The 27,604-nt window shown below is 43.7% G+C and overlaps 1 protein-coding gene across 5 annotated transcripts in view; it reads right to left on the reverse strand.

Moving 5' to 3' along the window:
- ZMYM4 (zinc finger MYM-type containing 4) overlaps positions 1–26,252 on the reverse strand; it is a 74,255-nt gene extending 48,003 nt beyond the window's left edge. For 2 of the 5 annotated variants that reach the window (XM_053268030.1, XM_053268028.1), the window contains exons 1-2: positions 25,938–26,252; positions 19,836–20,006 (exon numbers count right to left, since the gene is read on the reverse strand). Coding sequence is in view for 1 of the 5 variants with exons in the window: in XM_053268027.1 (XP_053124002.1) it covers positions 25,938–25,979 (42 nt within the window). In the remaining 4 variants the exon portion in view is untranslated. Of the gene's footprint in view, positions 1–1,342; positions 1,442–19,835; positions 20,007–25,937 lie in introns of those variants that run through there. The other 3 variants (XM_053268027.1, XM_053268029.1, XM_053268031.1) reach the window with 3 other exon arrangements.
- Between the last annotated feature and the right edge of the window lie 1,352 nt (positions 26,253–27,604).

Here is a 27,604-nt window from a genome sequence, read left to right on the forward strand (position 1 = left end):
ATGCACTAGAGCGCACTTTCGAAAATCCCCATAACTTTGTGCAGCCACACAATCTTCTTGTACTAGCGCAACTGTGTTCGTTGTGCAAGCACAGCGTTAGTCAGAATGTCGGCAGAGAGCTTTAAAGCGCCTCATGTGCTAAAACCATGGTTTATAGTTATCTCTGAATAGCTCTGAACCAAATCTTTGACAGGTGAAGATTAAGCAAGGTGGCTAAGAGGAGGTATGCTGTAGCAGTTAAAAGAATGAACTGAGGGCTCAAGTACCCAGTTCAAATCTCACCTCAACCATAAACTCACTAGTTGGTCTTAAAACTTAAGCAAACTGCTGGCCTGGTGCACACAATTGGTCAAATCTAGGTTTAATATGGGTCACCAACACTGATATGATTGTGTGATGCCTACTATCTCTCCGCCTCAGCTGCCTATCTGCAATATGGGGATAACAGAATACTAGCCCACTTTAAAGGGTTGTTCTATAGATTACTGAGATAATACTCTTAAGTTCCTAGGAAAAAATGTTATGTAAACATTAAGCATTAATATTATCAGCAATAGTATGACTTCTCACCAGTACTGAATCTTTTAATTTTATTATTAATATTATTATTATTTATATAAAATCAAATACATTTATTTGATTTTTTAAAAGCGACCTACCTGAAACCTCATAAATTCAGGATGGGATACAAATTTTAAAATCAGTAAGTAAACTGCTATATAGTTACAACATTCAGACATCACATATTTAATTCAATTTTCTCACTTGCTACAATATGGTATAGATAAGTGGCACGTTTCAACTTATAACGCAAAAAAGCATAATGCGCAACTTTTAAAAAAATCAGTCCACAATTGTTGTCAATGAACATTACTATAGCAACTTCTCCAAACTTTTAAAGAGCCCTATGCGTTTCTGGATTCGTTTTCTGCTGCCCATTATATTACAAGGTTTTGTTTTTTCAGGACGGGAAGATGGCTTTTAGGGAAACTGGAAAATTGTAACAAAACATTTTATAATGTTTGCAACTTTGGGGTAAAATCCCTCCAACTACATCATCCCTTTGGGGGGGGGAGGTGTGTGCTCAAATGATTTTCTGCAGAAGCATTAACATTTCCGATACTCCTGAGTCCTGGAGGAATAAAGTGAAGGAAATGCCCCATTACCATTTGGACACACTGATGGTGGGGGAGGAGGGACTGTTAAGACACCCAGGCCAATGCCAATGCCCCTCCCAGCTCTGTGAAAGCTCCTTCAGCAGAAACATAGTAGCCCTCCATCTGTGAGCCCCCTTTCCAGGGTTGTGTTTGCAGGCTCACAAAAGCAACCCATTAATTCCTACCTTCGCAGCATCTAAGGAGAGAGGAGTGCAGTGGGTAACAAAGAGCCAGCCTGCTGCATATACCTGCTGCAGGAAAAGAAGCACTTCCAACAGGAAGCGAACCCCTAGAGGTCAGGAGAGCCATAGAGAGCGGCTGAGGAGAGCGCTTGCAGGAGTTGTGAACTCAGAAGAGCTCTGCTGGAACTGCAGAGCCCCCTAGCAGCCTCAGCTGTTGCAGCCGCCTGCCGGTGCCGGAGACAGCAGAGGGAGGGGTGCGTGTGCCCTGTTCCAGCTCAGTAAAGTTGGACAGTCCTCCTCAGGATGCATTTTCAACAACATTATCAGCATGTTGGGAAAGAGAAAGCATGCAACACTCAGCTCAGACAATATTCTCATGTCTTCCCACTTGTTAAAGAGAAAGAACACCTTTTCTCCCTGTTTTCTGCCCTTTTTAAACACTAAAACACTGTTGTGCAAAATATATTGTTCTTTTCAGCTTAAGAGTTAAACGCTGCTTTACACCAAGTCAGACTAATAGTCCATCTAGCTCAGTATTGTCTACACTGACTGGCAGCAGCTCTCTAAGGTTGCAGGCAGGAGTCTCTCCCAGCCCTACCTGGAGACGCTGCCAGGGATTGAACCTGGGACCTCCTGCATGCAAGCAGGCAGGTGCTCTTCCACCGAGCTATGGCCCCATCCCCTAAAGAGGATATCTTAGAGCGCTCACATGTAGTCTCCCATTTCAATGCAAACCAAGGTGTACCCTGCTTAGCAAAGGAGGCAATTCATGCTTGCTACCTTAAGACCAGCTCTCCCTGTCCCCTTTAAATTTTGATAGTTGGGAATGCTTAACCAAAATTAATCCATTGTGAGTAGAAGAGGATGTGATTAAGGAGAGAACAGCAAAAAACCACTATTATTGTAATATGCAGATAAATGTGGGAAGTATGAGGTTACCTACATTTCTACCAGCTCTGCTCCTGCACCTTTAACAGTTGTCTGGCATGCAGAAATTATGCTGGTGAAACTTAACTTATTTAATTTTTGCAGGTTGGGAAGTTGTTAAAAGGCACCAAAGGGGAGGGGATTGCCATCATATTGTCAGTGGCATTCATAGTTTTGTTTTATTTTACTTTTATTTAGCAAATTTATTGACCACCTGACTTCCTTCGTCTTGAGGCGGTTTACATAAATTAACACAACAACAACAACAAAGACAAGAGAAGGGGGGGGAGAAAAAGAGAAAAAGAAAATGTCCCCCCCCACACACAAACATGTTAAAAACTAAACGCCTGGCAAAATAGATAAGTTTTTAGAAGCTTCTTGAGAGACAGAAGGGAGGGGACCTTACGAATCTCAGGAGGCAGAGTGTTCCATAAGGAGGGGGCTGCCACAGAGAAGGCCCTCCCATGAGCCTGGACCCCACGTACCTCCCTGGGCCCAGAACTCTGAGAAGGCCCACCTGAGATGACCTCACAGGGTGGGTCGAAGTTGGATGGGAGAGGCGGTCCTGAAGGTACACAGGCGCCAAACCCTGAAAGGTTTTATAGGTGATAACCAGCACTTTGAATTGTACCCAGAAGCGAACTGGCAGTCAATGCAGCAACCTCAGCAAAGGTGAAACATGATCATATTTTCTGCTGCCCATAAGCAGCCAGGCCACAGCATTTTGGGCCAGCTGAAGCTTCCGAATCGTCTTCAAAGGCAACCCCAGGTAGAGCGCATTGCAATAATCCAACCAAGAGGTGACGAGGGCATGAGTTACAGTTGCCAGAGCCTGCCGGTTGAGGTAAGGCCGTAGTTGGCGCACCACATGAAGCTGGGCAAAGCCTCCCCTGGCCACAGCTTCCACCTGCTGTTCCAGCAGGAGCCATGAGTCCAGGATAACCCCCAAATCGTGAGCCTGCTCTTTCAAGGGTAGCGCAGCCTCATCAAGGGAAACACTCCAAACTGGAACCTGGCCAGATCAAGAACTGAACAAGAGCAACTCTGTCTTGGAGGGATTACGCCTGAGCTTGTTTTGGCCCATCCAAACCCTTACAGCCTCCAAACACTGGGTCAACACATTCACAGCATCCCCAGATCGGCCCAGGGCAGAGATGTACAATTGGGTATCATCAGCATACTGATGGTACCTCACCCCAAATCGATGGATGACCTCATCCAGCAGTTTCATATAGATGTTAAAAAGCTTGGGAGCGAGGACTGAGCCCTGCGGCAATCCGCAAGAGAGGCCATAGGCTAGAGCAGTCACCTCCAGTGCAAACTGTCTGAAACTGTCCACTAAAGTAGGAACGCAACCAGCGCAACACTGTGCTCCCAATTCCCAAGCCCCGCAGACAATCCAGAAGGATATCATGGTCGATGGTACCAAAAGCCGCTGAGAGATCTAACAGAACCAACAGAGGTATGCTTCACTCACTGAGGCTCCGATTGAGGTAATCCACCAGAGCGACCAGTGTTGTTTCCATGCTGTGTCGTGGCCTAAAACCTGACTGAAATGGGTCAAGGAAATCCACTTCACCTAGGATTCTCTGTAGTTGAGCAGAAATAACTTTCTCCAAAACATTCCCCCAAAAGGGAAAGTTGGAGATAGGTCTAAAATTATCTAATATCTCTGGGTCCAGGAAAGACTTCAGGAGAGGGCGGAACACTGCTTCTTTCAAAGCTAGAGGAACCTCTCCCTCCCTGAGTGATGAATTCATTAGCTCCTGGACCCAGGACCTCACACCCTCCCCGGCTGAACAAATCAACCAGGAGGGACAAGGATCAAGCGAACAAGACGCCATACTCATATCACAGAGAAACCTACCACAGAGTTCTACCTACATTGTTACACATAGAGAACGTGCAAAACATAGGAACACAGGAACATAGGAAACTGCCATATACTGAGTCAGACCATTGGTCTATCTAGCTCAGTATTGCCTTCACAGACTGGCAGCGGCTTCTCCAAGGTTGCAGGCAGGAATCTCTCTCAGCCCGATCTTGGAGATGCTGCCAGGGAGGGGACTTGGGACCTTCTTCTGCTCTTCCCAGAGCGGCTCCATCCCCTGAGGGGAATATCTTGCAGTGCTCACACATCAAGTCTCCCATTCATATGCAACCAGGGCAGACCCTGCTTAGCTATGGGGACAAGTCATGCTTGCTACCACAAGACCAGCTCTCATCTCCTAACATTTAGATTTATTACTAAGTAAAATGTGAAAAAAGTACATTAGGGGACATATTTAAATGGGAAAGGCCACACACTTTGGTTGAGACAGTAGACAGAAACCAGTCAAGCAACTCTTAAATCTTTCTTGTGTTCAAGTCACTATTACAGAATATCACTGAAATAAATGTAATTAAGTTGAAGGTAATGGCAACACTGTTCCCTCTAAGGCGTGCACGCATGTGCGTGCTCACAAGTTTTCTGATGTCCACTCAGTTAATTTTAGATCCCACTCAGGTTAAATTAGGCCCCATTCTGAATGCATGTGCACACACAGTGCCTTGATATTGCCGCCCAGAACCAAAGTCATTCAAAGAGATGGAAAAAATTAGAGGGACCACTGAAAGGCAACTAACTCATTCTGGCCAACATTTGACAAATAAACTTAGATCAGACTTTGCAGAATACTTTTTAAATGGTCTCCCTTTAAAATGTTCCATTAGCATACATAACACAATACAGATATACAGAGTATAATGCACACAATTTCAGGACCATTTCCAGCCTTGTTGTTGTTTTAAACCAGGGTTTTTCATCCTAAGGCCCAGGGGCCAGTGGTGGCCCCCATCAACCCTAAGGCTCGCTCCCTGATTAACTGGGAATGAGCAGACTATTCTGTTTCAGCCAAAGCTTCACACAATTGTGAAGGAACATGTCTGATTGATTATATTCCCAGAGTGGGAGCCCCTGCCCCCCCCCCACCCCCGCACAGAGCAAAGCGTGAATTGCAATCAGTGTTTCAGAAGTGAGCAGACTAGGGGTTTGTGAAGCTTTGGCTGAAGCTGAATACTCTGCACAGTCCCCAGGCACCATGCAGAGATGACCATTCTCACGGTGCAGTGCTAAGATTTACCCAGTGCTGGGGGGGGGGGCGGCTCCTTTAAGGGAAATTGAGCCCTCTAAACCCCTTTACCATCTCAGAAGGCATGCATGGGGTGCTGGGAAGGGTAGTCCTTCACAGAGCTTACCTCCTAGGCTACAAACTCCAACTCTCTTAAAGGGAAAGCTCTTGAGAGGAGGCTTTCTCTCTCTCTTAAAGGACCCTCCAAGCACTGAGAAAAGCGCAGTACTATGTGGAGGTCAGGACCATAGGAAATGGACCCCGCAAGGAAGTTGTTTTGCCAAAGTGGGCCCCACTTGAAAAAATAGTGAAGATCACAGTTTTAAACAGGCAACATGTCCAATTACATTCCCAGCATGGGAGCCCCTGCCCCTGCCCTGAGCAAAGTGTGAATTGCAATCAATGTTTCAGAAGTGAGTAGACTAAGGGTTTCCTATGCCACATACCACAAGCGAGTATATATTATTTACCGATGTTATTTTACTGATAAACCTTTATCCTCCTTCTTCCAGGTGGCTCACAGAATCAAACGCAAAAATACTGGCCAAAATCCAAAGAGCTACTTTAAGGATTTGGGCATGGTCAGTATGGTGGGGTTTGAAAAACTTTTTCTTTAAACAGCAGCACCGCCTCCGCTCCACGCCATATCACAGATGGCTTTTGAAAGCCCCCTCAGTTTCAAAAATGGTTGGCAATTACACCACTTGGGTAACCGTGGAGGGTTGCTAATACACAACAAACAATGTTGAAAATCCCCTTGGATGCATGCAAAAAACTAACTGTGCGGTTCTTTAGCTCCCAGCCATAAGTTTAAAAATTTCTTTACAAATCAATTGATATTTCTAATCTGTCTTCAATACAAAATAGAGGAAAACATTCCTAAGTGACTCCCTCAAAATACTTCAAGCGGTGGGGAGAAGCCTTTCACCTGGTCCCCAACAAACACGGTCTCTCTCTCACACACACCCTGCCAAGCAGTACAGGTACCGGACCTCTAAGACATGGGAGCCAAGTTGATAAAAATCAATTTTAAAAAATAATTTTAAAATCATATTTTTATTCAAATCAGATTTTAATTTTTTAAAAAATTGATAAAGAACCTAGGGCAAATATATCATTATGAATATTAATCATTACTTGAATTCTGTGAACATGTTGTTCTGTGAACATGTTAACAGCAGTATAGGGGCTGAGAAATAACAAGTCTGATCAGTCCTATTTTGCAGGTGCTGTACATGCAGCATGAGCGTGTAACGCATGCACACACATATTCAAGTCCTTGCTGCCACCCTGGAAAAGTGCAAAGACAAAGAAGGTCAATAAAGGAATAAAAATGCAAGGGACAGGGGAGGGGAATAGAAAGTTAAACCAAAAGTGAACAGAACGTATTTCTGCAGTCCTGGGAAATGTTTTTCAACTGTATCCTCCATTGTAGAAGGAAAACACCTATCACGGCAGTAGGTCGTAAAAGAGACCCCATTCGGGAATATTGCAGGAAAGTTCCTGTACCTGTGGGTAAGACAGGCATGAATGTGAAATGCAAACAATGCAACAAAGAAATACAAAGCCTGGTTTCACAAATGAAACAGCATTATGAGAAGTGTGTACTTCTTATAGCTGGTTCCTACCTTCTTAAAATGAAACCTACGTCTATCTCTGAGTATGTATTAAGGTTATATTAGACAACAGGAATGTACTTTTACTAGAAAATGATGATTAAATAGAATCTTCCTGACTAGTAGTTTACATCATTAAAATCGAGCCCTTTCTACATAATGATCTGAATCAATTTGATTTAAATCAAATCAACCCCACATGGGATCTGTGACCTGAAGCTTCAACCCAAGTGTATGTCCTGGCATAACTGCCAGTGATGTCATAGCAACCCTACAATGATGCTGTAACGGTGTGCAGTTACGCAACAAAGTTATTGTAACTTCAATACTCCATTCTCAGAACTCTGCAGCTTAAAACGCGCTTCACACGATCAGTTCATAGAGGGAACTGGAGCTGTCCACAGCATGGATGCTCCCAGGCAGCTTTTCCCAAGATTCTACCAACTTCTCAGGAGCCGGGTGCATCAGTGGCTTCAGAAATGATGCATGGGAGCACATGTATTTTGAAATTGGGGAAATGACAGAGGAAAACAGGTTGAATCAACCACCCTCAGCACCAACCCTGATTGGAGAAGCAATCCAGAGAGAGGGAGGAAGGATGGATATTAATTCATTTAAAAATACAGGGTGGGGTGGGGGATCTTATTTATGGATCTCTTGTGTCACATCGTGTTTGGCTCTGACCTCCGTGTCTAAATGGACCTTCAATTGCACTATAGATGTTATTTCCACATTCTACAGACAGTCATCAAGTGATGTTCTAGATCAGGGCTGCACAACTTTGCTCTCCAGCTGTTTTTGGACTGCAATTCCCATCATCTTCAGCTATAATGGTCAATAGTCAGGGATTATGGGAGCTGTAGTCCAACATCTGCAGAAGGGCCAAAGTTGTGCAGCCCTGTTCTAGATGCAAACGAGAACCAGGCCAGAAGTATTTCCCATTTCAGAGGACAAAGGGACTCTTTGGAGCAGGGCTAATTCCAGGTGTAAGGGAGCTATGAAGCCTAGGAATTTAAATATGGATCCAAGGCTAGGATATTCAGAGGTAGCATTACTTAATAAGCTCCTTATTTGTCCCAGGCAGCCCTGTTCTGTTGTTTGTTTTATAGCGGCTTCCCTCATTCACACAAAGAAATCTTATGTAGATTTAACTAAACAAAATGGAATAACTCCATTTTCTCCTTGCCCTTCCTTTTACCATCTGACTCCTTCCCCACTCTCTCTATGAGATCCCCATTGGGACAAGTGTCCAAACAACTAAATACAAAAGATTACTTGATATAACACATCCTTATATCATCCCCCTTTATAACCACCAAAATTTGAATTAATTTAAAATTTAGTGACCAAGTCTTGAAGTCTTTTAGGTAGTCTCCTGTCACCCACTTCTCCCAAGTCTTGAGTTCTCTGGCACAAGAGTTGTTTGTTCTTCTGGTACCAAGGACTGTCCATCACTTTTATCAACCTCATCTGTGAGGTCAAAACTGGAGGCAAAATCGTTCCTCTCCAGTTCCTCTCTGGAGATCAGACTCCCTTCCCTCTTTTCTCATAGTATGCATGCTGTAAAGTCTTGAACTGTTCCATTTCATTCCATCATCCAGTGCTACAGAATCTCTTCAGATTTCGATTATTTGTTTTGGTCCAGAATATTGGAAACATCCCTTTCTCACTTTACAAGGCAGCCATACTTGAACAAAGTCCCACACCTGAAATATTCACTGTTTTGCACCCTGTTTCTGATCTACATACAATTTATATTTTCGTTGCTTCTCTCTTGCCCAATCACAAATCTCTGCATCCTCAGGAAAAATGGCATGGAAAATCCTATCAATGGTTGCCACTGGGTAAGTTTCATGGTAGGAACATAGGCACATAGGAAGCTGCCTTATACTGAGTCCAGCTATCTCAGAATTGTCTACCCAGACTGGCAGTGGCTTCTCCAAGGTTGCAGGCAGGAATCTCTCTCAGCCCTATCTTCGAGATGCCAGGGAGGGAACTTGGAACCTAGATGCTCTTCCCAGAGCGGCTCCATCCCCTGAGGGGAATATCTTACAGTGCTCACACTTCTAGTCTCCCATTCATATGCAACCAGGGCAGACCCTGCATAGCTAAGGGGACAAGTCATGCTTGCTACCACAAGACCAGCTCTTGTAGCTTTGCATCCTCTCAGTAATTTAAAAAGGTAATTGGTTCCTGTAGTAGAATGAGGAGTAGTTCAATAAGCAAATAAGATTCTTGTTGTTGCATAGTAATCAATTGTAAATTTCCTTTCACTAATCTATTCATTCTTTCCACTAAGCCATTCCCTCGAGGATGGTACAAGGAACGTGTCTTGTGTTTTATCCAATGGTGATGCAAGTATTGCTCCATTTCAAATGAGGTAAGCTGTGTTCCACTGTCATTCATTAGTTCTTCAGGAAGACTTTCCCTCGCAAAACCTACAACCATGAACTTGTTTGTGGTAATGTTGTCAGCAAATGAAATTTCTGGCCACCTGGAATAATAATCCACCCTCAATATTACAAATCTTTGTTTTATGGGTTGTTTATCAAAAGGCCCCATTATACACAGAGCAAGTTTTCCCCAGGGACCATTGGGATACTCTACTGGAATCAAGGGGGTGGTAAAAGTCTTGTTATTTGTCAGATACAGCCCAAGCCATACCGCGTTGGATTACATTTTCAAAGTGTTTGTCCATACCTAGTCACCAAAAACTTTCTCTAATTTGTCTTTTAGTCAAGCTCATGCCCAGGTGACCTTTGCAGGCAATTTTGATCACCTTTGCTTGTAAGGAGGTTGGCACCACCCAACAATCGGTCCTCAGAACCAACTCATTGAGAAGGGACAGCTCATTCATTACATGCAAGTATGGTTGAAGATATTCAGGTACCTTTTTTTTTGCGTGGCCATCCATTAGTTACGTAAGTTTTAAGTTCAGATCAGCACTGAGGGCCACTTTCCACTCAGAGGATGTGATCACTCCATGAGTGGATGAAGCTCTTTGCACAGTTACTACACCTTCATCCTCTAAGCCCCAAAACAGCTTGGGCCCTGGGTATTTAAGAGAATGCCTTCTTCGCTATGAACCATACCACCCATTGAGATCATCTGAAGAGGTTCATCTGCAGTTGCCACCAGCTCGTCTGGTGGCTACTCAGGGATGGGCCTCCTCCGTTGCTGCCCTGAGGCTTTGGAACACACTTCCTGTTGAAATAAGAGCCTCCCCATCTCTTACAACTTTTAAAAAGGCATTCAAGACATATTTGTTCACCCAGGGTTTTAATTAGATATTGTTTTAATTGTGTTTGTAACAGTTTTAACATTTTAAATTTTTATTGTTGTAATGTTTTAATCTTTTTATCTGTTTTTATTGTCTGTTGTAAACCTCCCAGAGACTTGCGTTTTGGGCGGTATATAAATGTTTTAAATAAATAAATAAACAAACAAACAAATCCTCATCTTCTGGGATCTCCTCTTGGCCTGGAAGCAGAAGTCGAGATAAAGAATCTGCAGTTGTATTCCAAAGACCTGGAAGATATTCCACCGGAAATCAAAATCCTTAAGTCTGGTGATCCATCTGGCTATTCTTGGGGTTGCTTGACCGGATCCTCAAGAAATAAATAAAGCAGATATGGGTTTATGGTTTGACCATAAAGTGAATGTTCTGCCCCACAAGTAAGTCCTGAAGTGCCTCACCACCCAGAAACTTGCTAGAGCTTCTTTTTCAATGATAGAACACATCTTCTCTGGAAGCAAAGGCAACTGTAACCTCCCTGTCTTCTTTTTGCTGGGTGAAGGCAACACCCAAACCATATTCAGAAGCATCAGTGGTTATAATAGTGTGCCTGTTGGTGTCAAAAGAAATGAGAGGAGGGCTTTCAGTAATGGCCGATTTTACAGTCTGACAACTAGCCTTGTAGGATGCATCCCAATTAAATGCTACATTCTTTTTTTAAAAGAAGATGCAATGGAGCAACTTTGGAGGTAAACTGTCTAACAAATTTAGTGTAATACTCACAGAGTCCTAAAAATGAGCAAAGAGCATCCTTGTTGTGTGGCTCTGGTGCTTCCCAAATAACTTTCACCAAGTCTGTTTTGGGATATACGCCACTCAGATATTGTGTGTCCCAAGTACATCACCAAGTGTGTGCAAAACTGATGTTTCTTTGCAGATACAGTAAGTCCATGTTGGAGTTTCCTTAAGATTTCTGTCAGTGCTCCTCTGATTGAGTTTCCTTAAGATTTCTGTCAGTCCTCCTTCTGTCATCATGCTCCTCAATGGTTTTGCCATACACTAAAACATCATCCTGAAAGTAAGAGATGCGATCCGTAGTCCCAAAAATTGCATGTACCATTTGTTGAAATATCGAAGCTGCAGAGGCTAATCCAAAGCCTCTGCAGCTTGTATTGAAAAAAACCCTCTGGGGTAATAAAGGCTGTGTATTTGCGAGAACATCTGAGCAGAGGAATTTGATGATAGGCTGTACATTCCTCACTTTGTGAATTTGATGTCTGATATGTATGGCAGTGCCAGGAGTATCAGCAAAAAAGTCAGAAATCAGCATATGGATGCTCCATCGTCTGTAATATGGGTTCCGTGCTTTTAGGGTCTAACACTATCCGTAGATTTTTCTGATGTCTCCAGCCCAATATTGAGCCTCTTTTTTGTGACACACAAACTTTCCCTTCTGTAGTACATCCTTTGTATTCCAAGACAGCAGTAAAATATCCATTTATGGCAACAGAGGAACCTCCATCTCTCTAATGGGTAGATGTCTTAAGGCTGCAAGTGCAGATCAAATGTAGTAAGGAGTATCTTGTAAAGTGGATGGGAAATGATAGTGTAAGGAGAACCAGAATCAGCCAGCATCCACACTTTATGGCCATTAAGTTTTACCTGACAATGGAAGAGATGCAGGCTCTGATTCTGCCATATTTAAAATGCTGTCAGGAAGTGGTTCATCTGCCTCATCCTTATCATATGGTGAATCGATAAAGGAGTGGACAGCAAACTTGCAAATCTTAGCAAAGTGTCCCCTTTTCTTGTACCTGCTGCAAGTGACCTTCCATGCAGGACAGTGAGTAGAACTGGCGTTGTGGGCAGAATCCACAAAGCCATCAGTAGCACTGGTAGCTCCTCCTTTCTTGTGCTGCCACATTCTGGGACAGTGCCATATGAGAAGATTGGATTTGGAAGGATTTAGATGGAACAGCCTGGATTTCAGGAGATTGGGTCTGGGTACCAAAGAGAGCAAACTGGCAAGTGAAGAGCATTTTCCACCCTCCTAGCCATCTCTATAACTATTTTCCAAGGTAAGAGTCCACTCCAATAGCAGTTTTTCAGGCAGTTTGGAGCAGTTTGTTTTCAAACTCCTAATATCAGTAAAAAGTTGACAAAACTCACAGATTCCACTTAAGGCACACAATGCTGTGATATACTGATAAGATAGATTCACCAGGCAGTTGGGATCTAGAACTTGGGATCTACGGGTTGGGAACTTGTAACTTTCAGCAACCACATTCAAAGTAGGGTTGAAATGATCATCTAAGACTTGAAGAGCAGCTTCATAAGGGTTGGCATCCCCTTCCAAATTGGCAGGAAAGGACAAATGATTATACATTCTCTGGCCTTCAGTGCCCAGGCAGTTAAGCAATATAGCCTTCTGCTTGGCTGGCGTAAAATCAGGGCTCTGTATGGCGAGGAGGTAATTGCAGAAATAGGACCTCCATTGTTTCCAGGGAAGAGCAGGTTATCCTGGGGTGGACAAGAAAAAAAGGTGGTGGTGGGATCTGAGCCATGCTGCAGTGGGCATCCAGTGAACAACAGAGTCCAGGACCGATAAGGGAAAAGTACCTTCAGGAGTTGTGCAGGTCAGGAAGTTAGAGAAGCAATCAACAGCAGCAACAGCAGAAAGCAGTTCAGGGATGAAGGCCCAGTAATGCAATGAAATGAGGTTGCAGGAACATTCACAAGCTTTGCAGGCTCACATGCTTAACTGGTTCAAAATCGCATTGCCAAATGTTTGATAGTTGCTTCCCTCATTCACACAAAGAAATATTATGTAATAAGGTAACTAAAGGTTTATTCAGCAAAAACTCCATTTTCTCCTTCCCGACTCCTCCTCCACACTCTCTACAGCAGGGCTGCTCAACTTTGGCCCTCCTGCAGATGTTGGCCTACAACTCCCATAATCCCTGGCTATTGGCCACTGTGGCTGGGGATGATGGGAGTTGTGGTCCAAAAACAGCTGGGGGGGGCCCTAAGTTGAGCCCTCCCCCTTCACAATATCCATCTCCAAGTCTGGTAATTTTGTTGTGTCCACTGTCTGGCTCCAAATTTTTTAGGCTGGCCCCTAGAGCCAAAGAAAATTTGTGAAGGGCTGCTTGGGAGGACAAACCTACAGTTTACTAATTAACTAAAATGTATCCTGCATCCAATCAGATAGGCTAAAATTGTATGCCCATACTTCAAAGCATAATGATGTACCTTATCCATGCTATAGATAAAACTTGCTGGATTAAGGATATCGCATGTCACTTCCAGCATATCTATTTATTTATTTTATTTCTCAAATTTGTACACCGCTCCAAACTTTCATCTCTGCTCAAACCTGGTTTTTCGCAGGCCTTCACCCTATCAACTATTCACCAGTGGCCACAGTTGCTGAGACCCTGTGAGGACTCAGTCCTGCTGCAAACATTTTACTGAAAATGAAAAATGGGCAGGACTGGAAAAGAAATATTTCAAATCCTTTGGCACCAAGGCAGTTAGGATTTCTCCAACAGTGAAAATGTGGATAAGCAGATCTATTTTACAGAATGTGTTTAAATTGCAAAATACACTTTCTTACTTCATTGAACTCTCATTGAAGGACAGTTTTTAGAGTTTCATTAACAACTTATGCAAGTACTAGCAGTCATTTCCGATAAATAGTGGCAAAACACCACTGTTTCCCCATCTCAAACACATATAATATGCTTCAAGTATGCTTTCCCTCATTCCTCCCTGCCACTTTGTATCATATCTATTAAACTGTAAGCCAATATTTTAAACTGTGAAACACCTTGGCAGAAAAGCAAGATATAAATAAAGCCAATCAAAACAAAAACAACAAAGAGTTACAGAAGCAATTCCTTTTAGGTGTGCAGTTGAGTGTTCAGATGCATCTTTCCCCACTCACTAATAGCTATCCTCTCACTTTTTGCCTCGATTGTGCCTGACCTGCAAGTGAGGAAACTGTGATGCCCCAACAATATACAACCTCCCGATTCCCTCCCATTGTGTTTGGTCCATCTGTTAGGACTTGGGAAGATTAGGTTATTGAAAATACTTGTCTCACCTTTCCTTGGGTAAATAAACCCTACTAGCCAAGGTAGCTTTGGGTAAATAAACCCTACTAGCCAAGAGAGTAACTTATGCACAGTGTGTAGAGAGTGAAGAGAGAAAAGGTTTTTATCCCTGTCTCATAATACTAGAACTCTGGCCATCCAATGAAATTGATTGGCAATCAGTTTTGGACAGATGGAAGAAAATAGTTATTCACACAATGTAGAATTAATATAAGGAATAAGGTGTCATAAGATGTTTTGATGCCCCAGTCGCCTGGAAGGATGCGTTAAAATTCATAGAAAGAAACACCACAAAGAAGCATAAATGGATGCTACAGAAATCTGCCCTGGTACCAGGGTTTAACTTTTTAGGCAAACTAGACATGGTGATGCAGCCAAAAAGGCAAATAATACCAAGATACTCTGTATAATAAAGTCCAAAGTAGACTGCAGAGGTCCAGAAGGCTCTCTCAGAACTAAGCCTTTGGCTTATGGACAGGAGAAAGCATTTATTTGTTTGTTTGTTTGTTTGTTTATTGTGTTTGTATACTGCTCCAAACTCACATATCTGGGTGGTTTACAACATTAAAAAACAACAACCATAAACACAGTTTAAAAACAAATTCACAGTTTACAAATCTAATTAAAAGCTTGGATGAATCAGAGCTCCTCTAGACTGGAGCAGTGTTTGCAGCAGGGTCAGTGGATCCCTGCATTTTATTTAATTCAGAGTGAGCGTGGGCTGTATACACACTTTGGTTTGGTCTACTGCTTTTGCACAGTTTTCTTGTCTCCACGTGCACCCCTGCTGTTGTGCAATCTGGTTTGGTTCTATACCCATCACGGCCAGCCCCGGTCCCTGGCTGCATCTCTTGTTCTTTCTTGGGAGAGAGAGGAGGAGGAGGACAGAAAAGAGAGAGACCAGGGAGTGTGGCTTCGGCAGGAGTAGGGGGAGGGAAGAAAGACAACATGCAGGCACCTGGGGAGCACCGTGATTGCGGAAGAGGGAGAGCAATTTAGGTGGCCCTGGCAGCAGCTGCAGAAAGCTTAGAAATGGGAGGAGGAGGGGGAGGGAGAGCTAACCCAGCCCTCCCCGCCTAGAGAAGGTCTTCGCCCCATCTGCACTTCCCACAGAAATCCCTTCTTAAGTGTCTTCATGCAGAATGTGCACATGAACTACACGTGCATTCTACACAGCAAAACCCAAGGTGTTGTTTTTGTTTTTGTTTTATTCTAACCTTTCCATGGATTTGACGCCTAAAAATATGGAATGGCATGTACATTATTTATACAGCCAGCAACATCCCTCGTGGAAATTAACATTCAAGGTGGCACAACTGTCCGTCTAGATATGCTCTAAGTGTCTCTTAAGAGTCTTTTTAAAGCTGTCCAAAATGAGGAGACTCTTATTTCGGTGGGGAGTGCATTCCAAAGGCTCAGAGTGAGAACAGAGAAGGCATTAGGGATGTGCACGAGCAGGTTCGGCGCCTACTTTGGGAAGCGCCAAACCAGTTCAGTGAGTGGGGAGTGTTTCCCTTAAGGTGCAGGGAAGCAGGTCCTTACCTGCTCCACTGCCACCTCGCCACTTTTCCAGGCATGGCGCTCACGCAAGGGTAGCGCGCAGCTGTGGCGCTATGTCCTGCAGGCTGCGTGTGGCATCGGCATGCACATGGCCAGCACATGGTTTGCATGCGCGCTGACACCGCACACAGCCTTCAGGGAACAGCACCACAGCTGCACGATGCCTTTGCTCAGGCGAGTGCCATGCCCAGAAAAGCGGGGGGACAACACAGAGCAGGTAAGGACCTGCTTACCCAATCCTTAAGGTAACTGCTCCCCAACCCACCCATGCTTGCATGAACAGCTCACGCACATTCCTAGAAGACATATGCCTGAGTGACCAGCAGACACTTTGCCAGAATTCAGCCTCAGAATTGATAATGAAGACACTGAAATGGTGGATGGCTTCTTCCTTTTAGGACTGACTGTCAAGAGTAAAGGATGCAGCAGTCAAGAAATACGCCGCAGACTAGCACTTGGTAGGGTTGCCATGAAGGCCTTGGAAAGGATATTTAGATGCCATGACGTGTCTATACCTACAAAGATTAGAATCTTTGGCCATGGTTTTTCCCGTGACACTCTATGGATGTGAAAGCTGTACTTTGAAGAAGCAAGGTAGAAAAAGTATTGATGCTTTTGAATTTTGGTGCTGGAGAAGACTTTTGAGAATACCATGGACAGCCAGGAAAACAAACAAATGGATCATAGAACAGATCAATCCAAAATTTTCACTCAAGGCACAAATGACCAGGCTCAAACTATCATACTTTAGACACATTATGCGAAGACCCAGCTCCCTTGAGAAATCCATAATGCTGGGAGAAGCTGAAGGAAAGAGAAGAAGAGGATGACCAGCAGCAAGGTTGATGGACACGATCATGACAGCAATGAAGGCACCACTGAGAGACCTTAAAGGCCGAGCTGAAGAAAGATCATCCTGGAGAGAATCTATCTACGTGGTCACTAAGAGTCAACATCGACTTGACAGCACTTAATCAATCATATTATTACACTTCCCAGCATTTTAGAAGAAGGGGGGAAATACCAAAATAAAAAATGTTTGTTAAAATGGGGTCTGTAACTCTTGCAGGGTTGCAGCATTACACAAAATTGGAGGGACACACACATTACAGGGAGGGACCCTGGAGAGGCATAAAGAAAATTAAAGAAGAAAATGGCAAAACAAAACCTTTATTTCTGTTGGTATCACTCTGTCCATTCTGTTGCAATGCTCAAGCTCTTTTAGCCTGATCTACAATACTTGGGCTGCCTCTTTCAGCAAACAACAATTCACCTTGTGTACTCTGGTCAGATATTTTACTCTCGTCAGATATTTTTAGAACTCGGCACAAAAAAATGAAAAAAACAATTTAGACTCCAAGTGCTACAAGAGGCTCAATAAGAGCCGAGCAAGTGTGTCACTGGGGTGAATCCTTGACTGTAAGGGATTCAAAGTAGGCTGCCACCATCCACTTTATTTTAATGTGGGGCAAACCACTCTTTCCACATAAAATTCCAGGGGGGGGGTGTAAAGTGGCAAAGCCTCCCTAGTAGGGCTGAACAGTCCTAGGCCTCCAAAAAGTGTGTGACTAAGGCAGACCCAAAATGAAGAGTTGCACTCTTCAGCAACAAGGATTAGATTAAAAGAAAAAGGTATGCAATAACAACAATTGTCTTTTCATAAAACAGATTGTAGGAGAGAGAGCTTTCATTAACCTGGCAACTCAGATTCAAGCAATACAATCAGGGTGGATTTGATTTAAATCAAACTGATTTAAATCATGATTTAAATCACTAGCAGGGTGGATAAAAATCAAAAAAATCCGATTTAAATCAAAAAAATCTGATTTTTTTGATTTAAATCGGATTTTTTTTATTTTTATCCACCCTGCTAGTGATTTAAATCGTGATTTAAATCGTGATTTAAATCAGTTTGATTTAAATCAAATCCACCCTGAATACAATAAAGGGAAATAACTTCCCTCACACTTCTAACTGAACTGGTCCCTATCTTATTACACATAGGCAGGGATCTTGGCCTCCCATTTCCCCAGCAGCTTCTCAGCCAGCTGCTTCCACAGGGCACTCTTGGGACAGAACAAACTAAAGAAGCAACTTTCTCTTCTCCTGCTGCTGGCTGTGAATGTAGTTCCCACCCAGTCCTCTGGACTGGTCCTTCTGTTTTGATTTTCCCAGGCTTTCCCCCTTATTAGGAAAGTCCCACCCTCCCAGCAGTTGCTCTAAGTGAGGCCTAGTCCTCCATCAAAGCCTTCCCTCACTACAAAGTGTAAGCCACGATTAAGTGGCTGGCAGTAGTGGTCTGAGGGCTTGAACCTGAAGTACAATCTCAGTTCTCAGTATTCAAACTCACTGTTTTATTTTTCAATGAAAGTTTTTGCAAGTGTACTTAGGGGATTACTTCTCCATGTTTCCGCAGTGCTGCCTTAAGGAATAACGAGTCTACTATAAACTTCATTATTATAGTAGGAAAATAGCTGATGGAGCAAGTGACTAAGGCTCAGTTATAAATCAGGAAGTTTCAGGTGCAAGTCTCACCTCCACCGTAAATTTACTAGGTGGCTCTCCTTGTCGCAGCCCCTCCCCCAACCACCACATCTACAATACTCACTTACCTTAAAATATTTTAAATATTACAACAAGATATCAGAACCACCCACATTTCACTGTGCAATGTGTTTGCCAACATATGCAAAGCAGCACTTTGAATATTCAAAAGCGATATTTGAATTTAATATTTGTACATTTTAGTTGTTTAATAGATTTGTTCTGTTTGATTGTTGTGAACTATCTTGGGATTATTTTAAATGAAAAACAGTATATAAATCTAATAAGAAACAAAGAAATAAAATTTTAAGAAGCCATCTGCCCAAAATTCATCTTCAAATTCATTTCAAACTGCTACCGAGATCCTAAATACATTGATGAAGATTCCATCATTTTAGTTTAATTTGCATAAATATTAATGTGCTTAGAATTATAGCTCAGAGCACCCAGATCTGAACTTGGCAGCTTTTGGGGGGCAAAAGAAATTTCTAAGAACCAGAAGACATGGCCATACTGAGAAGTTACTTCAGTTCAGCTAACCTATCATCACAATAAATGCTAGTAGCTATCAGGGTCCCCTGCTAACTGAGCAGAAGCACCTTTTTAAAGTCGCAATTCACTGTATTTACCAGGGGAGAGCAACTGGCCCTTTCCAAACCCAGCACAGCCTCCCTCCAGTGGCTGTTGCTGGTATCTATCTTATGTTTCTTTTTCCGATTAAGAGTCCTTTGGGGACAGGGATCCATTTTATTTATAAACTTATTTAATTTATATCTGTTTAAACTGCTTTTGGAACTTTTGTTGAAAAGCAGTATATAAATATTTGTTGTAGTAGTAGTAATGTTTATTTAAAGGTTTTCCTTGAAAGCATGTAACTATTACTTATACATGGTAGGTGGCAAAAGATTAAACTATACCTGGAAAAGTCTACTTCTTATGAGCTGCATTATTTAAAAGATAAATTATCTAACTTGTTAGTGATACAAAACACCTAAGAGTATACTTTATTTAGCTTCTGTACAGATAAGAAAGCATTTGAGTTTAAGACTTCTGTGAAGCTCCTAAAAGCTTCTTCCACAAGAGAAGTTAGACCAATTAAACTCCAACCCTATCTACAATTAGCCTGGGAGTAAGTCCCACTGAACACAGTCAGATGTATTTTCAAGTAAATATGCACAGAATTAGCCTATCATTTATGTATTACATCTATATGCCATCCTTTATTCTGGGAACCCAGAGAAGTGGGACCCCAGAGAATAAATTAGTAACTACTAAACAACCATAACAAAAACAACAACAAACAGCAGATACACCTACAAAACAAGTAAAAGGCAGTCAAAGAGCTACTCACTAGCCTGAGTAAAAAAGATAAGAACCTGTAGATCTCACCTGAGAGCGAATTCCACAGTCTGAAAGCAATCACCGAAAAAGTCCCGTTTGGCACACTCAACAAATGAACTTCAGCAGGTGTCGGCACGAAGAACAGGGCCCTCCTGTCCTGGCTGACCTAGTCAGGTGAGTAGACTCAGCAGGCACTGCAGCAAGTGGTCCTTAAGGTACCTGGAGCCCAAGTCATTTAGTTTTAAAGGTAATAACTGTACCTTGTCCACCACCTGCAGAAGGTTGCAGTAGACTTTTTGTAGAAAGCTACTTCCACAAAAGTTATGCTCTCTTTTGTAGAAAAAGGGAACATAGAAACATAGGAAGCTGCCTTATACCAAATCAGACCATTGGTCCACTTAGCTCAGTTTTGTCTACGCTTAGCAGCGACTCTCTAAGGTTTCAGGCAAGAGTCTTTCCCAGCCCTACCTGGAGATGCCAGGGACCAGGGCTGTCCTTAGGGCATGGCAAGCAGGGCAACCACCCCAGGTCCCACTCTTTTAACCCCCATTAGAATTAACTGGTAGGGGGCCCCACACCGGCTGATTTGCCCTGAGCCTCACACCCTGCCAAGGCTATCTAAGGACAGCGCCACCAGGGACTGAACCTGGGACCTTTTGCATGCAAACAGATGCTCTACCACTGAACTACAGCCCCATCCCCTAAGGGGAATATCTTACAGGAGACAGCGCTCACATGTAGTCACCCATCCAAATACAAACCAAGGCAAAACCTGTTTAGCAAATGAGACAATTAATGCTTGCTACCGCCAGACTGGCTCTTCACTAGGGATGGGCCGAAAAGCAATCTGGCTGTCCAAATTGCAGGGACCTACCTTTAAAATCAAGGGCTTACACAGCCCTTTTAAAGCGGAGGAGAGCAGGTCCGTACCTGCTCCTCCTCTGCTCACCACCATCCTAGAACTCCCCCCAGCTATGCCCGCACGCTGGCACTGAGGTCATGTGTGTTCTGACACCATGGAGGGGCAGCTGGGAGACATTCCACCGGCGTGCAGACATAGCTGGGGGGAGCTCCAGGATGATGGCAAGTGGAGGAAGAGCAGGTACAGACCTGCTCTCCTCCGCTTTAAAGGGGCTGTATAAGCCCTTAATTTTAAAGGGAGGTGCCCACGATTTGGACAGTTGGGATCACATTTCAGCACATCCCTACTCTTCACCCCACAAAAGAGAAAAGTATACATAAACCAGGATTTGGTAAATCCCAGGAGCCAGAGCACCTAAGAATTGAATTGTGGTGCCTACACCAGTGTTCCCTCTAACAGGGTTTCCCAGATGTTGTTGACTACAACTATCATAATCCCCAAGCAAAAGCCATTGAAGCTGGGGATTCTGGGAGTTGTAGTCAACAACATCTGGGAAACCCTGTTAGAGGAAACACAGGCCTAGACTACAATATTAAAAGATAGTATCTAATAAAATCTGTATTTGTTCCAGGCAGTCCTGTTGCTGTTTTAAATATGTTATTTGTAAGTATATCCATCTATCCTCCCCCTCCACAATGTTTATAATTAAGTCTGGCAATTCTGTCAAGTGTCCATTGTCTGACTTCCAGGTTTTTGGGCTGGCTCCTAGATCCAAAGAAAATTTGTAAAGGCCTGCCATAGGAACATAGGAAGCTGCCATAACTGAGTCAGACCATTGGTCTATCTAGCTCAGTATTGTCTTCACAGACTGACAGCAGCTTCTCCAAGGTTGCAGGCAGGAATCTCTCTCCGCCCTATCCTGGAGATGCCAGGGAGGGAACCTGAAACCTTCTGCTCTTCCCAAAGCAGCTCCATCCCCGGAGGGGAATGTCTTACAGTGCTCACACTTCTAGTCTCTCATTCATATGCAACCAGGGCGGACCCTGCTTAGCTAAGGAGACAAGTCATGCTTGCTACCAGAAAACCAACTCTCCTCTCCTAGACCCATTCACATGCACAAAGTCTGTGTCCTCACCTTCAGCTGAGAACAATATGCATGTCACCATACATGCCATCTGTTTTACACAGCAAGCCTTACCCATTCCATGCTGTGATATCACAAAACATGGGCAGGGCTACAGCAAAATTTGGGCTGACACAACATATGGTTTGACCATCAGGAGGGGAAGTTTAAAGCTGGATGCTCATCTGGAAGCCACTGTTACTTTGACCCTGGCAGACCTTCTCTGGAATTGTCTTTCTCCGTTTAATTGCAGAAATTTTATTTTAAAACATTTTTACCATGCTTTACCTACAATTAACATCTCAAAGTGGCTAATCATCAATACAATTCTGCAATAATGAGGAGGTTTTCATTACAAGACTTATCACTACAAATGACTTACTACAGATAATGATCATAATCTTTAATTTCTCTTTAATGTTGGACTGTTCCTCTTCTAAACCAGTTGCTCAAAAGTGATCTTTCAGTGCTGTCAGACCACAAAAATAGATGTGTCTGACCATTCCAAGAATTTGCATATTTGCAATATTTTCTTTTCATTTCTCCACATACATTAAGAAAATCCAGATTAACATTGTTATTAAAAGACTGCATATTCTCCGTATTGTTCTCCCCGCCACCCCAACTTTTTTTAAGAGCTGGTTTGTGGCAATTTTTCTGACTTCAAATGCAACTGTGAACTGGCAAAGCATTACTGATATATTGAGCAAGAGAAAGTTGTCCATGGCAGATCACTTTTCTGAATCCTTTTCCCTGCATTTCCTGGCTCTACTGCTATTGATGTCCCATGTAGTCCCCTTCTCCCATAACCAGAGTTCCTAGCTTTTTAAAAAGAATCTAATTATTGTAATGAAGCACAAAATAAAGCTTACATTTTGTCACTGGTCCACATCCTCACTAACCATACAGAGAAACTCTGTGCAAACTACTTCCACAGAGTTAAGTAATCTAGACCCCCATTGCAAGGGCAGGAGCAATTTTTGCTGCCCTTCCCATAGAAGCGCTCTTGAATGCCCAAAACTATGAGCTTGAAGGTTGTCCAGCCCTCAGGGACATATTTTCATATATATAGAAAAGCTTCCAGGAGAAAAAGTTATCAGTAAAAATCGCCATCCTGCCCACACAGCAGGACTTTGGATTACTAAACGCTGCAGAAGTGGTTTGCATGTAACACCTCCACACAATTAGGGGAAATACTGGCTGCTATTTTTATAAAGTGTAATTGAACTCATAAAAGTAAACTAAAAAAACAAGCACACAGTGAAACTGCTCAGATTGCAAATGTGATACAACTAATTAAAGGGTCAGTTTATAAAACCCATGACCTGAAGGTACCAGGAAATTACTAATTAAAGAGCCAGCAGCAGGGGAAAATGAGAGCCACTTTAAAATGAAACAGATGATGGGGGATGAACTTACTAATAAGCTGGGAGAACTGGGAATTTTGTTGCAGAGTACTTATGTTTTCTGAAAAAACACGTATTAGGATTTTACCCATGGGCAATGCATACTGCAGGGACTATAATCAGAAATATAATGTTAAGTTCAGTTTAGAAGACACCACTTTTCAGCAATCAGTTCACAAAGTGACTTACATAGCAGAAGAATATATTTTAAAAGTGCTTTTATTGTGCCATGAACCATAATTTTAATTCTATTTCAAGACAATATAAGTAATGCTTCCGGAGTGCTAAAACTGTCCCAATCCAAGCCCAGCACAGCATTCCTCCAATGGTTGTTGCTGGTGTCCACCTTATGTTTCTTTTTAAATTGTGAGCCCTTTTGGGATAGGGAACCATATTTATTTATTATTATTTTCTATGTAAACCACTTTGAGAACTTTTGTGAAATGTTGATACAGTATACAAATATTCATAGTCATAAATGGGCCATAACAGAGCAGTTATCAATATGGATGTGCACAGAGGGCCTCCAAATCGGTTCGAAGAACTGGCGGTTCAGCCGGTTCGAAGGTGGTGGGGATCTCCCTTTAAGAGCAGGGGAAGGTGCACTTACCCCTCCCGCCGCTTTCCCCCCACAGGCATCCATGTTTATTAATACCCATCGGGGCGGCAGCATACCTCCCTGCCACCCTTGTCTTCCGGATATGGCCAGAAGTTGCCAACACACCAGCGCCTTGAAACTACAGGAAGCAAAGTAGCTTTGGACTACAAGGCTGTTAACTATGAATGACTTTACTATTGATAATAAATATATTTGCTTTCCCTCTAATATAGGATTCCCACCCCCTGCTCTTCTAAACCAGTTGCTCAAAGCTGAATTGTCATTGACTGCCTTGAGCCATTTTTGGAAGGGTGGTATATAAATCAAATAAATTTTTAAAAAAATTGCTGTCTGTATCAGATTCGTGTCCAACCATTTCAACAACATGCACCTTTGGGATGTTTTCTAATTGTCTATGTAAGTATGGGTAAGTTTTTAGAACTAACACCTATTTACTGAGAACCATCTCTCTGGAACGAGACTGGAAAAATATTCTAATTCCTATGTCCCACCATCATGTTGTTAGTGATCAGTCCTGTACAGAACTAAGGAAGTGTTTAAAGTGTTTAGTGGCAAGTCACCTTAAGTGGTGCAGTGGGGAAATGCTTGCCTAACAAGCAGAAGGTTGCCGGTTTGAATCCCCGCTGGTACTATACCGGGCAGCAGCACTATAAAAAGATGTTGAAAGGCATAATCTCATACTGCATGGGAGGAGGCAATGGTAAATCCCTCCTGTGTTCTACCCAAGAAAACCACAGGGCTCTGTGGGCGCCAGGAGTCAAAATCGACTTGACAGCACACTTTACCTTAGGCAAGCCACTATACATGATAAGTGAGCTGCATTCAGCTTGGTGGGCTACAACTTACGCAGGCCTCCTCTCAACACTTTAATCATTTGCAGTTTGCAAAGGCTGGTAATGAAAATAACTTGAGATCAACCATGTCCATTGGCCACTAATAGTCTATCACATCCTTTCCAAGACATTTGTGTAAGAGGGGAGACATAAATGGGTCCGTAGTGGTAGAGCATCTGCTTTTGCATGCAGAGGGTCCCAGGTTCAATACCTGGCAGCATTTACAGGTAGGGCTGGGAAAGACTCCTGCTCAAAACCCTAGAGAAGCCGCTGCTAGACAATACTGAGCTAGCTGGACCAATAGTGTGACTCGGTATAAGGCAGCTTCCTAGGTTCCCAAGAGACACATGCTTTGTTTTACAACTATTTTACCTCTCATAACCCTACTGCTACCATCAGCACAAAAGCCCAACCACCACTTTTAGGATAACATTAGGTTAGGGTTAAGCACTGGTCTGATTATCCCCACCAGTGCTCCCTCTAAGGCATGCACATGTGCACACAAGTTTTTTTTAATGTCCACTAAATTAATTTAAGATCCCACTCAGGTTGAATCAGAAAGGCCCCACTCTTAATGTGCATGCATACACACTACCTTGATACTGCCGCCCGGAACAAAACTCATTGCACGCACAGATGAAAAAAATTAGAAGGAACACTGATCACACCACTAATAACATTTTCAAATCTCTCACCTTGGTACCTAAACTTCCTCATTTTTCACACATATACATAGAACCTCTAGCTCCCTAGTACACCCACCACTTTTAACTTGTGCACCAGTATAAATAATTTACACCAATCCAACCCCATTAGGTTTCCCATCTACTCCAGTATCTTCAGGAAAGCAGCAATTTCCCCCCTTAAAGAAATAAAGATCTCCATCACCTCCTTCCACAAATACCCACTCCTGAAACCCATCCCTCTTCTTCCCATGCCTCTCCAGATCCCACCCTCACCAAACAAGCTCTCCCCTCTCTGCCCAGCCCACTGAACCCCAAGTGCCAAACCTGACCCTCAGTCCCTTAATTCAAGGGTGCTCAAAGTTGGGTCCCAGATATTGCTGGGACTACAGCTCCCATCACTTCCTGTGGCATGGGATGATGGGAGTTGCAGCCCAAAATCTGAGGACCCAAATTGGAAGTCCCACTCACACACACCTACCCATGCTGTAGCTACCCTCCCAACACTTCTGGGGGCCCCGATGCCCTCCATCCTCATACCTAGAAGTCCGCCCAAGCCCCCCAGTCCCTTTGGCCCGCCTCCATCCCCGCCCACTCCGGACCTGGCCCCGCCCACTCACTCACTCTGGCTCGCGCTCCTGGCCCCTCCTCCTTGGCCGCCGCCATGTTGGGGGCCCCCCACCGCCTCAGAAGGGGGGGAAGGGGCAGTCGCTCTCGCTTGCCCCCTGGCCGAGATAGGGCAGAAGGAGGCTTTAACTTCAAGGGGGGCAGGCAAAGCGGGGGGCAATGGAGGCAAGGCGCCTCTCTCAGAAGCTCTCGAGCCCCGCAAAAAGGCAAAAAACATGAGGCGACGACCGGGCCGGACCCTGCAGGCCGCGCGAGGCTCTTAAAGCTGCAAAGACCAGCCCAAGCAGCGAGGGGCGGGGAGGATGCGACTGCGCCTGCGCTCCGCGCACGCGCACCCTCTCCACTCAGATGCCCTGCCTTTTTCCCCACCCCTCCGCGCAGGCGCACTAGATAGTCCACCTCTCGCTGGTAGGAATTCGTTAGGACGGGTCCCAGCATGGCTCCCTCTTAAAGGGGCAGCTCTTATTTGATGTGGAGAATAAGCAAGAGGAGTGGGTGGGGGCGAAAGCTCCCAAGCCTGTCAAGGGGCAATGGAGTCAAGTTTTGATATTTTTGACAAATGCAAGAGAGAGGTGGTATGAAAACTGAGGGGATTTGCATTAGGAGCCAGTCACCATGTGGAGACAGAAGTCCCATCATGCTCTGAGGCTCACGCCTCATGGCACACAGTGGCGCACCTCATGCCACGATTGTGTCCATCATGTCCCTTACTGTCAGCCGCCCAAGGTGTGTCTGGACGTGATGGACACAAACAACAATAAATATGTATATACCGCTTGTCAACAAAAGTTTCCAAAGCGGTTTACATAGAGAAATAAGTAAATAAATAAGATGGCTCTTAATAAGTGCACCAGTGGATGATGCGATCCAAGGTTCAGGTACTGCCACCCCTGCAACCTGTATGCAGCTTGTGTCACTTGTGAGGCATATGGTGCTTTGCCACAAGGTACGCCGTGACCTTCAGGCACATCCATGTGCCTGAAGGTCACGGCGTACCTTATGGCAAAACACCATATGCCTCACAGGTAGAGTTGCCATGCCCCCGAAATTCTGAGTTTCACCTGGAGTTTAAGCATCTCACCCAGCCAGATTGCTTAGTGCACCCAGATTTGCCTGGATTTCAGCTTTCATTTAAAATACAAAAGCTAAGCTCTAGCCCTTTTAGATGTGGCGTTATGGAGCAAAACGTGCAGTCACTGTTCTGCTCAAAAATTATTTTCAAGCCAGTTTACATAATATGCAAATTAGGCACCCGGACTTGGAAAGCTAGAATATGACAACCCTGCTCACAAGTGACACAAGCTGCATACTAGTTGCATGGGCAGCAGTAGCTGAACCTTGGATTGCATCATCTCCACTACACCTCACAGAGGCCTACACACGTCTCATAACTCACCTGTATGCCACAGTGCACGTGCTTTGCAGCGTCGCATGAACTGCACCTGGTGAGGCCTCCCTGCCTCATTTCCAAATTAGGCCTCACATCACTGTCCCTTCAGCTCCTGTGATTGGAGGTATCACATGTTACAGTGCTTTGAACTCGTACTTCACCCCACATTTCTTTTCCTTATATATCTTCTTTCAGGCCAAGTTCTCTCATACAGTTCAAGAACCACAATGCTCAAGGTTCCAGCAGCAGCAGCTGGTGGTTCGTCATGTTGGAA

This window comes from Hemicordylus capensis, chromosome 7, assembly GCF_027244095.1.
Source record: "Hemicordylus capensis ecotype Gifberg chromosome 7, rHemCap1.1.pri, whole genome shotgun sequence".
Lineage (NCBI taxonomy): Eukaryota > Metazoa > Chordata > Lepidosauria > Squamata > Cordylidae > Hemicordylus > Hemicordylus capensis.